The 10704-nt window shown below is 41.0% G+C and overlaps 4 protein-coding genes across 4 annotated transcripts; 2 read left to right on the forward strand and 2 right to left on the reverse strand.

Moving 5' to 3' along the window:
- The first annotated feature begins 4308 nt into the window (after positions 1 to 4308).
- On the forward strand, positions 4309 to 5639 carry LOC131281048 (uncharacterized). Its single transcript, XM_058310300.1, has 5 exons — positions 4309 to 4408; positions 4519 to 4882; positions 4959 to 5000; positions 5085 to 5169; positions 5240 to 5639. The coding sequence occupies exons 1-5, from the start codon at positions 4351 to 4353 to the stop codon at positions 5525 to 5527; spliced, it is 837 nt and encodes a 278-aa protein (XP_058166283.1). The 5' UTR covers positions 4309 to 4350; the 3' UTR covers positions 5528 to 5639.
- A 173-nt stretch (positions 5640 to 5812) lies between these two features.
- Positions 5813 to 6495, forward strand: LOC131281301 (large ribosomal subunit protein mL54). The gene is made up of 2 exons (XM_058310578.1): positions 5813 to 6005; positions 6079 to 6495. The coding sequence occupies exons 1-2, from the start codon at positions 5912 to 5914 to the stop codon at positions 6384 to 6386; spliced, it is 402 nt and encodes a 133-aa protein (XP_058166561.1). The 5' UTR covers positions 5813 to 5911; the 3' UTR covers positions 6387 to 6495.
- A 66-nt stretch (positions 6496 to 6561) lies between these two features.
- LOC131294426 (uncharacterized) lies at positions 6562 to 7929 on the reverse strand. Its single transcript, XM_058322473.1, has 4 exons — positions 7009 to 7929; positions 6863 to 6928; positions 6696 to 6797; positions 6562 to 6633 (listed from the first exon to the last, which is right to left on the reverse strand). Exons 1-4 carry the CDS (start codon positions 7927 to 7929, stop codon positions 6562 to 6564), a joined length of 1161 nt encoding a protein of 386 aa, XP_058178456.1.
- Positions 7930 to 8181: 252 nt separating this feature from the next.
- LOC131289966 (NADH dehydrogenase [ubiquinone] 1 alpha subcomplex subunit 8) lies at positions 8182 to 9306 on the reverse strand. Its single transcript, XM_058319323.1, has 4 exons — positions 9197 to 9306; positions 8983 to 9130; positions 8656 to 8831; positions 8182 to 8583 (listed from the first exon to the last, which is right to left on the reverse strand). The coding sequence occupies exons 2-4, from the start codon at positions 9109 to 9111 to the stop codon at positions 8361 to 8363; spliced, it is 528 nt and encodes a 175-aa protein (XP_058175306.1). The 5' UTR covers positions 9112 to 9130; positions 9197 to 9306; the 3' UTR covers positions 8182 to 8360.
- Between the last annotated feature and the right edge of the window lie 1398 nt (positions 9307 to 10704).

Raw genomic sequence — 10704 nt, forward strand, 5'->3', positions numbered from 1 at the left:
TTCGACATCCGGTTCGAGTGGCGCACTGCGTCCTATAAGCTTGAAATTGGCGCGTTTGGACATTATACCAGCCTCAGTGGGTGAGCAGGAGGATGAATCGATGGTCATCAAACGGGTTTTATGACATGTGTGTGTTTTATTTTTTGTTTCCAGCGAAACACCTGTACCCGAAGGAAGCTTCCGGTCGCAAACGATAATTAGTCGGCTCGTCGGAATGATACCGTTTTCCGGGCTGGTGGCCGGAACAAGGATTTTTTAAGCCACACCACGGAGGATTTCAGTCAGTGCAACCTAACGCGGGAATGAAAACGTAGCCTCGCAACCTGACACAGATACAACTCAACTCAACTGAAAGTCCGATGGATCCTATCGGCTTTTTTCCATCAACACTCCCTTTATGTAGTCTGGCCTTCTTCATACAGCGAAAAAAATCCAATAATGACGGAAGAGTTTGGTCGAGTGGAAGAAAAGGTGAGGAAGGATGTAATTAGGACACCAGTGGATGACGAAAAGATAACAATGGAGCAGCACGAATTTGAATTACGAGGATGAACGATTTTCGCTAATTACATACCTGCTCGTCCGATGAAGGATATTGATTTCAAAATTGTACAATACCAACCTATGGGCCATATGGAATGCATTCATTACACGTATGAATCCGATAAATTAAAGGCATCTTTGCCGATATCTGTCATTTAATCTTTTGGTTCGTTGAGCTTTTCCTATTTAGTGAAATACCACTTTACTTGCTTTTAAAAAAAAAAATCCACTTTAAAAGTGATAATTTTACAAAGATTTACTTTTAAATGTAAGTGTTTCTTATGCATAAATACGTTTTTGAAAGCCCCTAAAATCCTTTTCATCCTGATGAACACGAACATTCCACAGAGTCGTTTCCATTTTTCGTCTCACTCCAAGTCCTACCATTTAAAACATGTCAGCAGTTCACAAAGTTGTCCCCATGTTGCCTAATCGCTTTCTGCCACAGCAAGACATGACCGCAGCGAGCGCCAACAACACAAAAAAAAATGCATAACGATCAAAAGATCAACATTAAACTAACACCGTCTCGGGCGAATGATAATATTTCGTTCCAAGCGTTTCCGCCTAATTTATTCCGCCATGACTGCGCACAAACCGCCAAAAGCGGTTCTATATATTTCCACATCCACACTCACACTCCACCTCGTGGTAAATGGAGAAAAGCGCAACGGAAAACTCCGACCGCCTCGAGCTCGGCGGGTGAAAATGAGCATTCCGGAACAGGGTGCGGGTAATGAAGGATGGTGGGTTCGGTCAAACAGATCCTGCGAGCCACCCGCTGTGACATTTCGTTGGGTGGCAAATGGGCGCGAAGGTAAGGAAGAAAAATTACCCAAAAAATGAAGTTATGCCTCTTCATTTCGACCAGAGGTTTTCCTTCACATGCTCGACAAGCACCCTTTTCTATGTTCTCTCTTTCTCTGTCGCTCTCTTCTTTGTCGTTTTTATTTCCCTTTCTACAGTTTCCCCACAAGTTCTGTGATCTGCAGGGATTCACTTTTTTTGTCTTTTAATTTGTTCCCTTCCTTTTCCACCTCCTCCGCTTAACGTTTACTTTTTCCAGCAAGAGCTCCATGCAACGAATATTTCCCAACCACCATCCGTTGGAGGTATAGGATGGGCTGCTTCAGTTTAGGCGTTTCAGTTATTTTATTTTATTTGTCTATGTTTGCTTTCACTTTCGAGGAATTGGACTCCTTTTTGCTGTTGTGCTACGAGAACCGCGAGCCTTAACACGACCAACGGAATGGAAAGTTTTACATCGGTGCTTGAATACTTTTTAATCAGATTACTCCTCCAGCTCGCGACTCGAACAACTTCCAACAAAATCCCCCCCTCCTCAAATGACACTCGCGTCCCTAGGCCTAGGAGAGTGGCCGGGGAGGATATAATTTTGCTACAACTTGTAGACATTTACCACTCTTCCGAACCCATTCCGCCAAACTCCCTGAATGAGGAAAACGAACCAGCGAGAAGCATTGGGAACGATTCACCACCCGGTTGGAATGCTCTTTTACCTTGCCCGACTCACCTCCACCTTCAACATTTTCCACCAACACCGACGGGCGGAAAATCTCCGCCGCGACTACGGAATGCCACCGGTTAATGCGAAAATCTTCACAACATTCGTCGAATGGTTAGCGTTCGTCGGTCGTGTTATGATTTCATTACGTCTACGGCTGACTTTCGACCTGAGGGGTTTTTCCCGGAGACTAATGGTCGTAAACAGGCAAAAGGTACGCATTATCCATGCTGGATGCACCAGCCAAGATGCGACGGAAAAATTCATCATGGTGAAAATAAATTTATGTTATTAGATTTGAAACCTAGTAGCCTTAATTCTGATAAATAAAAATTTCCTTTAAAATTTTTTTCTTTAGGTTGAAACTTAAAGTTTTGTTTCCAAATTATTCCCAAAGTTTCAAGAGAATTATTATTTGACTGGTTTATTTATGTGATCATTTCATCAAATCATGTTTATTAAATTTGCATGTCCCTGATGCAATAGGAACTCCCCAAAAGCGAAATGACGTTCGTGTTTGATAGAAAATTGTCGAACACTACGTACACTTAAGAACTACAAATGGGCGCCATTATCTTAACGCACGCACGAGCTCCCAGCTCGAGGGTGCACAATTTGTCGGTAATTGAATCCCAAATTTGCCACCACGACAAAGGAAAACAATCTTCACCCAATTGCAGCACGCCGACGCCATACCATGGAGGCCAACGTCGACGAAGACGTGTACGCCGGAAATTGTCCTGATATTTTCATAGAAAAGGATTTCTTTTAACGTCTGCCATCTTCAACCGAGTCACCGTTTTCTTTCATATTTCTTTTTACGTGCCGCTCGTGGAATGGTTTCATCTTGAAAAGAAAAATTACTCTGCATCCTTCTTCGCCTTGGGACCGCCCGGCAGATGGAACGGACGACCCGCTGTTTGCTCATCCCGAAACTGAAGCTAACACATGGCTCGTCAATTTGGTGAATGGTGGGGAGCTTTCCTTGGGAAAATCAATGCGCTATGGGAGGAAACCTCAGCGCTCGGTTCATTTCGAATTGTTCCACGTCTAGCGAACCCCACACATTGCTAATGGGACGCCGCTTGGAGGCTGCAATTTTTCTCCCATTCGCGTTTCACAGTTCAATTTCAATTTGATCGTGACTGAATGGGTAAAACACTCGCTAGCTGATGGAAGGACGACGAATGGTTTTTATGAGCTAGAAGGACAAAAAGTATGTTATTTTGGAAGAGTAAGTTTAAAAGAAATTTTATCGTTTTATTTTTATCTGTTTTTATTGATCTTTTAAACAAAAAGATAATTTGAATGGAACTTAAAAATTATAGTTCTGTTTTGTAAAACATATTACCTTGATATTTAACTTGTTTTAAATAAACATATTTCCTAATCATAGTTCTTCTTTTTTCTATACCTCAAATCAGTAACAATTTGTAAAAAAAAAGACAATTGCTTACAGTTCAATACCTATTCAAACTCCGCATATTAGAAGCTTTACTCTTCCTGCCTTTTTCTAAAAATAGAGCATTCTGGGACACGTGGCGCCACTTGTCGAATCCTACCCTCCCCACACCACTCCAATCTCGTAGTTTTCACGTTTCACCGTACAAAGAATCCCTTCCCATGGGTCCATAATCAAAAGAAATCAACGATCCTGTGTGCGCATTCCGAAGCTTTTCTTCTTTTGCACCGTTTAGAAAAAGGGACCCTTCTTGGTGACTCGCGTGTCAAGATTTGCAGTGGGTGTTCAGGAATTTACTTCCCATACGTGCCAACACATGAACTGAAGTTCATTCACATTCCTTTCACGCCTTAAGGCGACTTTAGTCAAGAAGACTAACAGCACACGCACGCGAATACGAGGTTATTCACAATCTTTTTAGAAAAAGTGTTGGCGAAAGCGTCTTAATCGGGAATATGTTAGCCTTTCGTTTTACATGCCGTTCGAAATCCCGTTTAAATAAAATATGAGAATTGTAAACGACATAAATAATAATGTTTTTCAGTTTTTATTCAGAAAATAGATTTCCAGCACTTAGTTATAGTTCATGAATGTGTGCCGAATCTTGTACTAGATAAAAATCACCCACGAGTTGTTAAAAATTTAAAATAAATCGACCACGTGTTGATAAATCCCCACCAAGGTGTATATATGGAAAACAGCAAAATTTGATAACGATATTACCTGATATTTTATACAAACTTTGGTACAATGTCATCGATTTTGTTTTGGTTTCCGGTTTCTCAATCGAGTCTGTGATTTATCGCACAAAGATTCAAAGATGTTTCGTTTACTTCTGGTGCTTTTAAGTTTAATTTGCTATGTTCAAGCTACGGAAGGTACATTAATGCGAATCCAACCATGAAATTCTGAAGCTAGTGGATTTGATTGGCAAGGTCTGATATGTAATTGTAATTACGTTTCGCTTCTTTTTATCTTTCGTGAACAGACTGGTCAGGAAAGTGGTTTCCAAATGCTCCCCAAGAACTCGCGTCGGAGGCAGGTGGTGTAACGAAAGATATCATAAGCAATGCGATTACCAATGAGCCTACCCCGCCAAAGGAAACCGGTCGGGTTGCGATGGGAATCGAGAATCCGGATTGTGACGATGCCAAACACGGGTTGGAGATAGATTTTGACCCGTACAATGTTACTCATTCTGACGTGTTCATGTGCCTAGAACCCAAAGCGGAATACAAGGGCGATTACAATATGGATGCTGTTATCACAGAATACAACGTACCCTCTGCTTACGTGGCCAATCATAGGTGCATGAATAGTAGCATTGAATATGCTGAACGGATTCCCTCGTAGTAAGTTTCCAGTAATTAAACTTCTCACTACTTTACGTGAAGTATGTAATTTATCTTTTTTTAAATCTATTTTCAGTGGAACACATCGACCTCTCTGGCCGAGATATGGAGAATATCAGTAATTCTTTTACTATGTTTCTTATTCAGTAAAGAATGTTTGTGTAGTCACAATCATTAAAACAAATTCTCCTCCACCTTTCAGCTATGTTCCTCCACAGCGGTGGCTCCACAACAGTGAACATGGTGCAGTTATTGCTCTCTATCATCCATGTGCAAACAAGCAACAAGTGAGTACACAACTTCCGCTCTAGGGAAAGAATCGATTCATTGTGTTCTTGCCCTCCTCCATTGACTCAGGTTGACCTGCTGAAAAACATCGTTAAGAAATGCCTTTACCGGCACGTTATAACACCATCGCAGCTGCCGAGTAAAGATCGTCCGTTTGCGCTCGTCACATGGCATGCAATACTGGAGTTTTCTGTTCTCGAACGGAACATTGTAGAATCGTTTATTAGGAAGTATGCCCTCAAGGGGCCGGAGCAGACGCACCGCGATGGACAGTACGACCATATGTTGATTGAGGCAGCTGAAGTGGTTTCAACAATCGACGATAGTGTTCTCTGCCCGAATAAGCAGAGAGATTAATTCCAACCATTCCTCCCTTGCCATCTTCCTCTGACAGGGACTTTTATTCAATGTGCGTCAATGTGATAACTTTTACCGTGTAATGATGGTGCAAAATAAACGATCTGAAGGGCTAACAAAATGGTTCCAATGTAGTGCATGCCTAATTTTCGTTATTTTACGGAACATTAATTTTAGTGCAAAACAAAATCTAAAAACCTTGATGTCATTGGTTAGCATGCTCGTACATACCTTGGGTGAGTGTGACAGTTCAATAAAAACAGCCCTTCGCCGACTTAATCAAAACAGTATCCCACATCGCGATCGTCGGAAACCGGAAAACGTAATTTTGTAGTTTCTTAAGGTTTAATAACTAGTGTAGTAAATTTTCTTTTATCAATCAAAATGAGCAACTTAATCGCAAGCCTTGTGCCATTGATGAGACGAAGTTTCATTCAAATAACCAGCGTACGAAATTATGCAACACCAAAGGCAGGAGGTAAACAAGTCTTGACCAACTTCTGTTCACCGGTTTCGTCCGCATGTTAACGCTAATTTCTCTGTTTCGACAGGAGCCCTCGGTGGGTCAAAAAAAAAGAAGCTCGGTAAACTTGGCCCAGTCGTGGAAAAGAAAGTAATACCAGTAGAAACAGATGCGAACAAACTGGTGAGCTTTGTATGCGGTAGTAACATTATGAAGCAAGGCGAAGATATCAAACTTAAGCCTGACTCGGAATATCCGGAATGGTTGTGGACGATGCACGTCGGGGCTCCTCTGACGCTGGAAGAAATGGACCCCAACACGAAAGCGTACTGGCGCAAACTGAGGCGAATGGCGTTGCAGCGCAGCAATAAGTTAGCAAAGTTGAAAAAGTTCTAATCTATTTGTTTGATGTGTTTAAGGTAATGTGGTTGTGTAGAAAATAAAATGCAATTAATAAATGCTTAGAATTGTATATTCATTTTTCATTGCATAGGAAAATGAAAAGTGACACACGAAGAACGATAAATATTAGTTTATTTTGATGAAAATCCACGATAGAATCAATTTCTATTTATTGACTGTCGGGCTCCAGCTCACTGAACTGGAACAATACAACCAGATATGTAACAATAGCAGCCACGGTCTAAAACCGATAAGAAAAATAATTGAGAACGAGACAGTTTAAATCTCCATAAGGATACCTACTCCAAAAAAGAATCCCATGTCTAAAGTAAAGAGATGCAGTGGCGTGATTTCATTATCATTTCCCAAAAAAATTAAGTTGGTGTTAACCACGTTGCATCGTTTCTGAAACCGAAAGCAAACCAAATCATCACCAAACAGACCGTGAACCATCAGCATATTGAACTTACAATATTTTTTAAACTGTAAGTTAGCTTGCACTGTGCTTGTCCAATGAGATATTTCAATCTTTTCTCCTGGAAATAAAAATGCCAGTATTATGCAGAGTATCCGGAGAAACAAATTGCGATCATATTTTAACGAGAATCCAACTTACCTGGTCGCATATGCTAGATGAATGGTAACAAATGAGAAGTAGCGCGCCTAGTTGTGAGAAAAATCCCAAGCACTCAGTGACACGTTTGTATTTTTCTATCCAACCGTTATGGGACCAATGCAGAATGATGGATAGATTCACATAAAATATCATACACGATGAAATGAAGGTGTTTAGAGCGACAACAATAAGCTGCAACTGATTCGTCCGGCAAAACGCACGTTGCCGTTGGCGCTGAAGCAGCACGCGGTTGTAAAACTGGTCAATGGTGGCCCACCAGTACGTGTCCATTTCATTCTTGAATTTGGCTTTGTTTTCAGAAAGGCAATTCGATAAACGGTCGCAATCTTCCCGTGCGATGTGATGAATCAATACTAACACGGAATGATAGTAAAGTGCGATCATAACGCTAATCGCCTCGATAAAGTAAAATACAACGTAAAACGTAAACTCGGGCCACTTTTCATCATACAATACGACGTACGTGTACTGGTTTAACTCGTAGTTTATATGATGGGTTAGAAACAACCCAAGCACAATATACAATCCCTTGAAAGAAGATTTTGCATTGTTCAGGTTGCGATTCAAGTATTCTCTCTCTTTGATCGTGGCCAGGAAGTCGTTAGCAAGTTTAATTTGATCCGCACTAGAGTAGAAATAATTCAAAAGTAAGTTTACATTCATCGCCACAATCGTAGATACGATGCGAATAAAAAACGCAAACATCCTCACTGAAGGAATAGTTAACAAAATACCGTTTTTACCAACCACTGATATGTAAATAAGTACAAAGTTGGGAACGATAACATGAAGGAATAGTTTAAATGCAGTTAACATTCCATTACTGCTAAATTTTTGTTTCGAAGGATTGTAACGAAAATTTAACACACCAAGAATGTAATAGCAGAACAAGTGTTTCATCGCGCAGACACTTCTAACCCCGGTTGCAAGTTATTCTACAAATAAAATAGGGTCAATGAGGAATAAGACAGCCAAAATGTCAGTTGCCCAACTGCCCAGCAACTGATAATTATTTTTTGATGTACTAAATTATTACCTGCAAACTTGCTTCATCATGTGGGGCATGGCTTGTTGATGGTATACATTATTAATCGCTGTTTTCATTAACAATATTCTTTCGTTCAGCTCCGGCAGGTTGTACGCATGTCTGAATGAAATCGTTTTTAAAGATTTACTGAAGCTAAACAAACCCTCTTTACGTTGAACATGATCCTCTGACAGTATTATTCAAATCACTAACAGATATCAATGCATATCTACACACGATACGATTTCACGCTCCCGGTCTTGCATATGACACTCTCAACCCCTTTGAACAATGTTGCAAGCGCCTAATTCAGCCAGTGGAAGCGAGAGCCGTACTTTGCTGGCTCCCGGGGATAATCTTCCGGCAGGCCGGGAGTAGCATCCGGGTATACAACCTTCTCCTTCTTCGGTGGTGGTGGTCGCTCGGTGGCGTGAACTTTTGCACGACAGAAATATCCATAGTCGGGACGTTCTAGTTGAAGATTATCCAAGACGCACTTATCGTAAACACCCTGCGTTTTGCGGCAACTTGACGGAAAAAGAAAGTGAAACGTTATTCAATGTTCCGACGCAATATGTTTAAACCAAAGTGTAACTTACTGCTTGAATTCCAAATCACCACTGCTCTTGTCCAGGCAGTTGGCGTACTGCGTGAACTCCTGGGCACACGTCTTCTTCAATTTGCGGAAGAACTCGAACGCACAATTGGTTACTGCTTTACCTTCATTGATGCAAGCCCTTGGGTCGTCCAGCTCTTGGCGACATAGCATAAATTCCTACAATGTAAACAACTTGAGTATTCAACTGCAAACTGCGGCGCTCGGGGAAGGTTATGTTTTGATTGAGAATTATATAACAAAGCAATCGCTATTCCCGTTGAAATTGTAGAAGTCGTAGCTAGCTAATCACTTGAAACACACAACTTACATTATTCTGGGCTTCACAGTACTTGCCCAAATGGAAAGCACCGGCGCGAAGAGCTGGCCCGGAAAGGTTAATCTCCGGCACGGTAATTTCTTCCTCCGATGGAAGGTAAGTATCCTTCGTGACAACCATGGCGGAGCCCCTGGACGAGCTATAATAAGAATTATAAGGATCAGATAAGAGTATACATAACCGAGAATCTAGCCTCATAAACTACCTTCACTTTCTGTGCGATCTACCGAATAGAAATCGCACAACGAAAGATAGAAAGATCAGTTCTCCACGACCAAAGATGAAAATTTTCTTTTCAAAACACCGAGCTGTCAAGCACCGATTGCATAAATACGTCAGTTTTGTTTCTAGACCAAGGTTCATAGTGCGAACCAACACATTGCTGTAGAAACCTTTTGGGTACCCTTCAGGAACGTATGCATGTTGTTTAAATTATAAAAAGATATATTTTTGTACAATTTTTTCTTCTTCTTCTTCTTGGCGTAACGACCTCTTGGTCATGCCTGCCCGTTAAGGGCTTACGAGACTTGTTTCCCTGTTGTACGTGGATAGTCAGTCCTCTCGTACAGGGGAGGGTCCGGTCTCGGTTGGGATTCGAACCCACGATTTTTTAAAATTCACTATTTGGAACTGTACATAAAATAACTGGTTTCATTTGTAGACCATTACAAATTACAAGAAATATCCAAAACTCTTCTCAGATTCCAAACAATTTACAAACTTTGAAGTGCATTTCCTAAATGCTAAATGTCCTCCAATAAATGTCGATTGAATTGGAAAAACTATAACAAAAAGAGATGAAAATTGAATCGATCTTAAAGCCAAAGGAAATCCTTCGCTACTGAGCAATACACAGAATAGTTAAATTCAATTGCACTCGAGTTATGTCCTACTCAAAGAACATTCAAAATAACCTCCTCAGATCTGGATTCGAAGAAATGGAGCCCTTATCGAAACAAGATCCGGAAGTAGGCAATAGACCTTTAAATAATCAGTGCGGCAGAGAGAGGGCTGCATAAGGGAAAGGCACACTACAGCATCCATTGCAGTTATCCCAATCAGTGTGATCGTAATCTGCTTCGGCGCATTGTAGCACCTATTTGAAGGTCCAGCCCAAGCCAACGGAAAGCCACTGTTATACATTCCATCCAATTATTTAGTTAGTCGAGTGCACCGTCGATGCTGCGAGCTGTTGGATTGATATGAATCTTCTGTTCGCCCATTTTGCAACTAATTTTATTTATGCTTTTTGGCATCGCATGGGATAGTATATAATTTACCAACCTAACTTCAAAACGCCGGTACTCGAAGAAACTGGTTGGATCAAAACGATAATAAGTAGACGTTCAAAAGATGTAAATATTTCAAAAGTTGTACGTTCTTATGTATCGTAGGGCGCATCAACAGGTCTTATGGTTGGCTACAAAAAACCGTTGGCCCGTAAAAAAAAATGGCACGTGCTAACATGAGGTCGGAAATTAGCAAAAACTTTAAACTAAATTACCGCGCGCCACGTAACTGTGACACTAATATCGGATTTATTGCACCGTAATCATGAAAGCAATCAACGAACAAACTGATGTGCGACAGTATTCACGCCACTTTAACCGGGGAGCTCGGGAAGGGCAGAAACGTTGGACGGTTTAATACCGCTTCGTTTCCTTTATTGTACTCTTCATGCCGCTGTTGGCCATTTTTACTTCACAAAACAAG

The sequence above is a fragment of the Anopheles ziemanni genome, chromosome 2 (assembly GCF_943734765.1).
Source record: "Anopheles ziemanni chromosome 2, idAnoZiCoDA_A2_x.2, whole genome shotgun sequence".
NCBI lineage: Eukaryota > Metazoa > Arthropoda > Insecta > Diptera > Culicidae > Anopheles > Anopheles ziemanni.

Excerpts from the sequence above, each read along its gene's own strand:
- LOC131289966 (XM_058319323.1), bottom strand. The coding sequence starts at position 9,111 with ATGGTTGTCACGAAGGATACTTACCTTCCATCGGAGGAAGAAATTACC. Across the intron at positions 8,832-8,982 it reads ACTGTGAAGCCCAGAATAAT|GAATTTATGCTATGTCGCCA; the intron begins GTAAGTTGTGTG and ends TTTACATTGTAG. Across the intron at positions 8,584-8,655 it reads GGTGATTTGGAATTCAAGCA|TTGCCGCAAAACGCAGGGTG; the intron begins GTAAGTTACACT and ends TTTTCCGTCAAG.
- LOC131294426 (XM_058322473.1), bottom strand. The coding sequence starts at position 7,929 with ATGAAACACTTGTTCTGCTATTACATTCTTGGTGTGTTAAATTTTCGT. Across the intron at positions 6,929-7,008 it reads CATCTAGCATATGCGACCAG|GAGAAAAGATTGAAATATCT; the intron begins GTAAGTTGGATT and ends TTTTATTTCCAG. Across the intron at positions 6,634-6,695 it reads ACATGGGATTCTTTTTTGGA|ACCGTGGCTGCTATTGTTAC; the intron begins GTAGGTATCCTT and ends TATCGGTTTTAG.
- LOC131281048 (XM_058310300.1), top strand. The coding sequence starts at position 4,351 with ATGTTTCGTTTACTTCTGGTGCTTTTAAGTTTAATTTGCTATGTTCAA. Across the intron at positions 4,883-4,958 it reads GCTGAACGGATTCCCTCGTA|TGGAACACATCGACCTCTCT; the intron begins GTAAGTTTCCAG and ends ATCTATTTTCAG. Across the intron at positions 5,170-5,239 it reads CATGTGCAAACAAGCAACAA|GTTGACCTGCTGAAAAACAT; the intron begins GTGAGTACACAA and ends CCATTGACTCAG.
- LOC131281301 (XM_058310578.1), top strand. The coding sequence starts at position 5,912 with ATGAGCAACTTAATCGCAAGCCTTGTGCCATTGATGAGACGAAGTTTC. Across the intron at positions 6,006-6,078 it reads TGCAACACCAAAGGCAGGAG|GAGCCCTCGGTGGGTCAAAA; the intron begins GTAAACAAGTCT and ends CTGTTTCGACAG.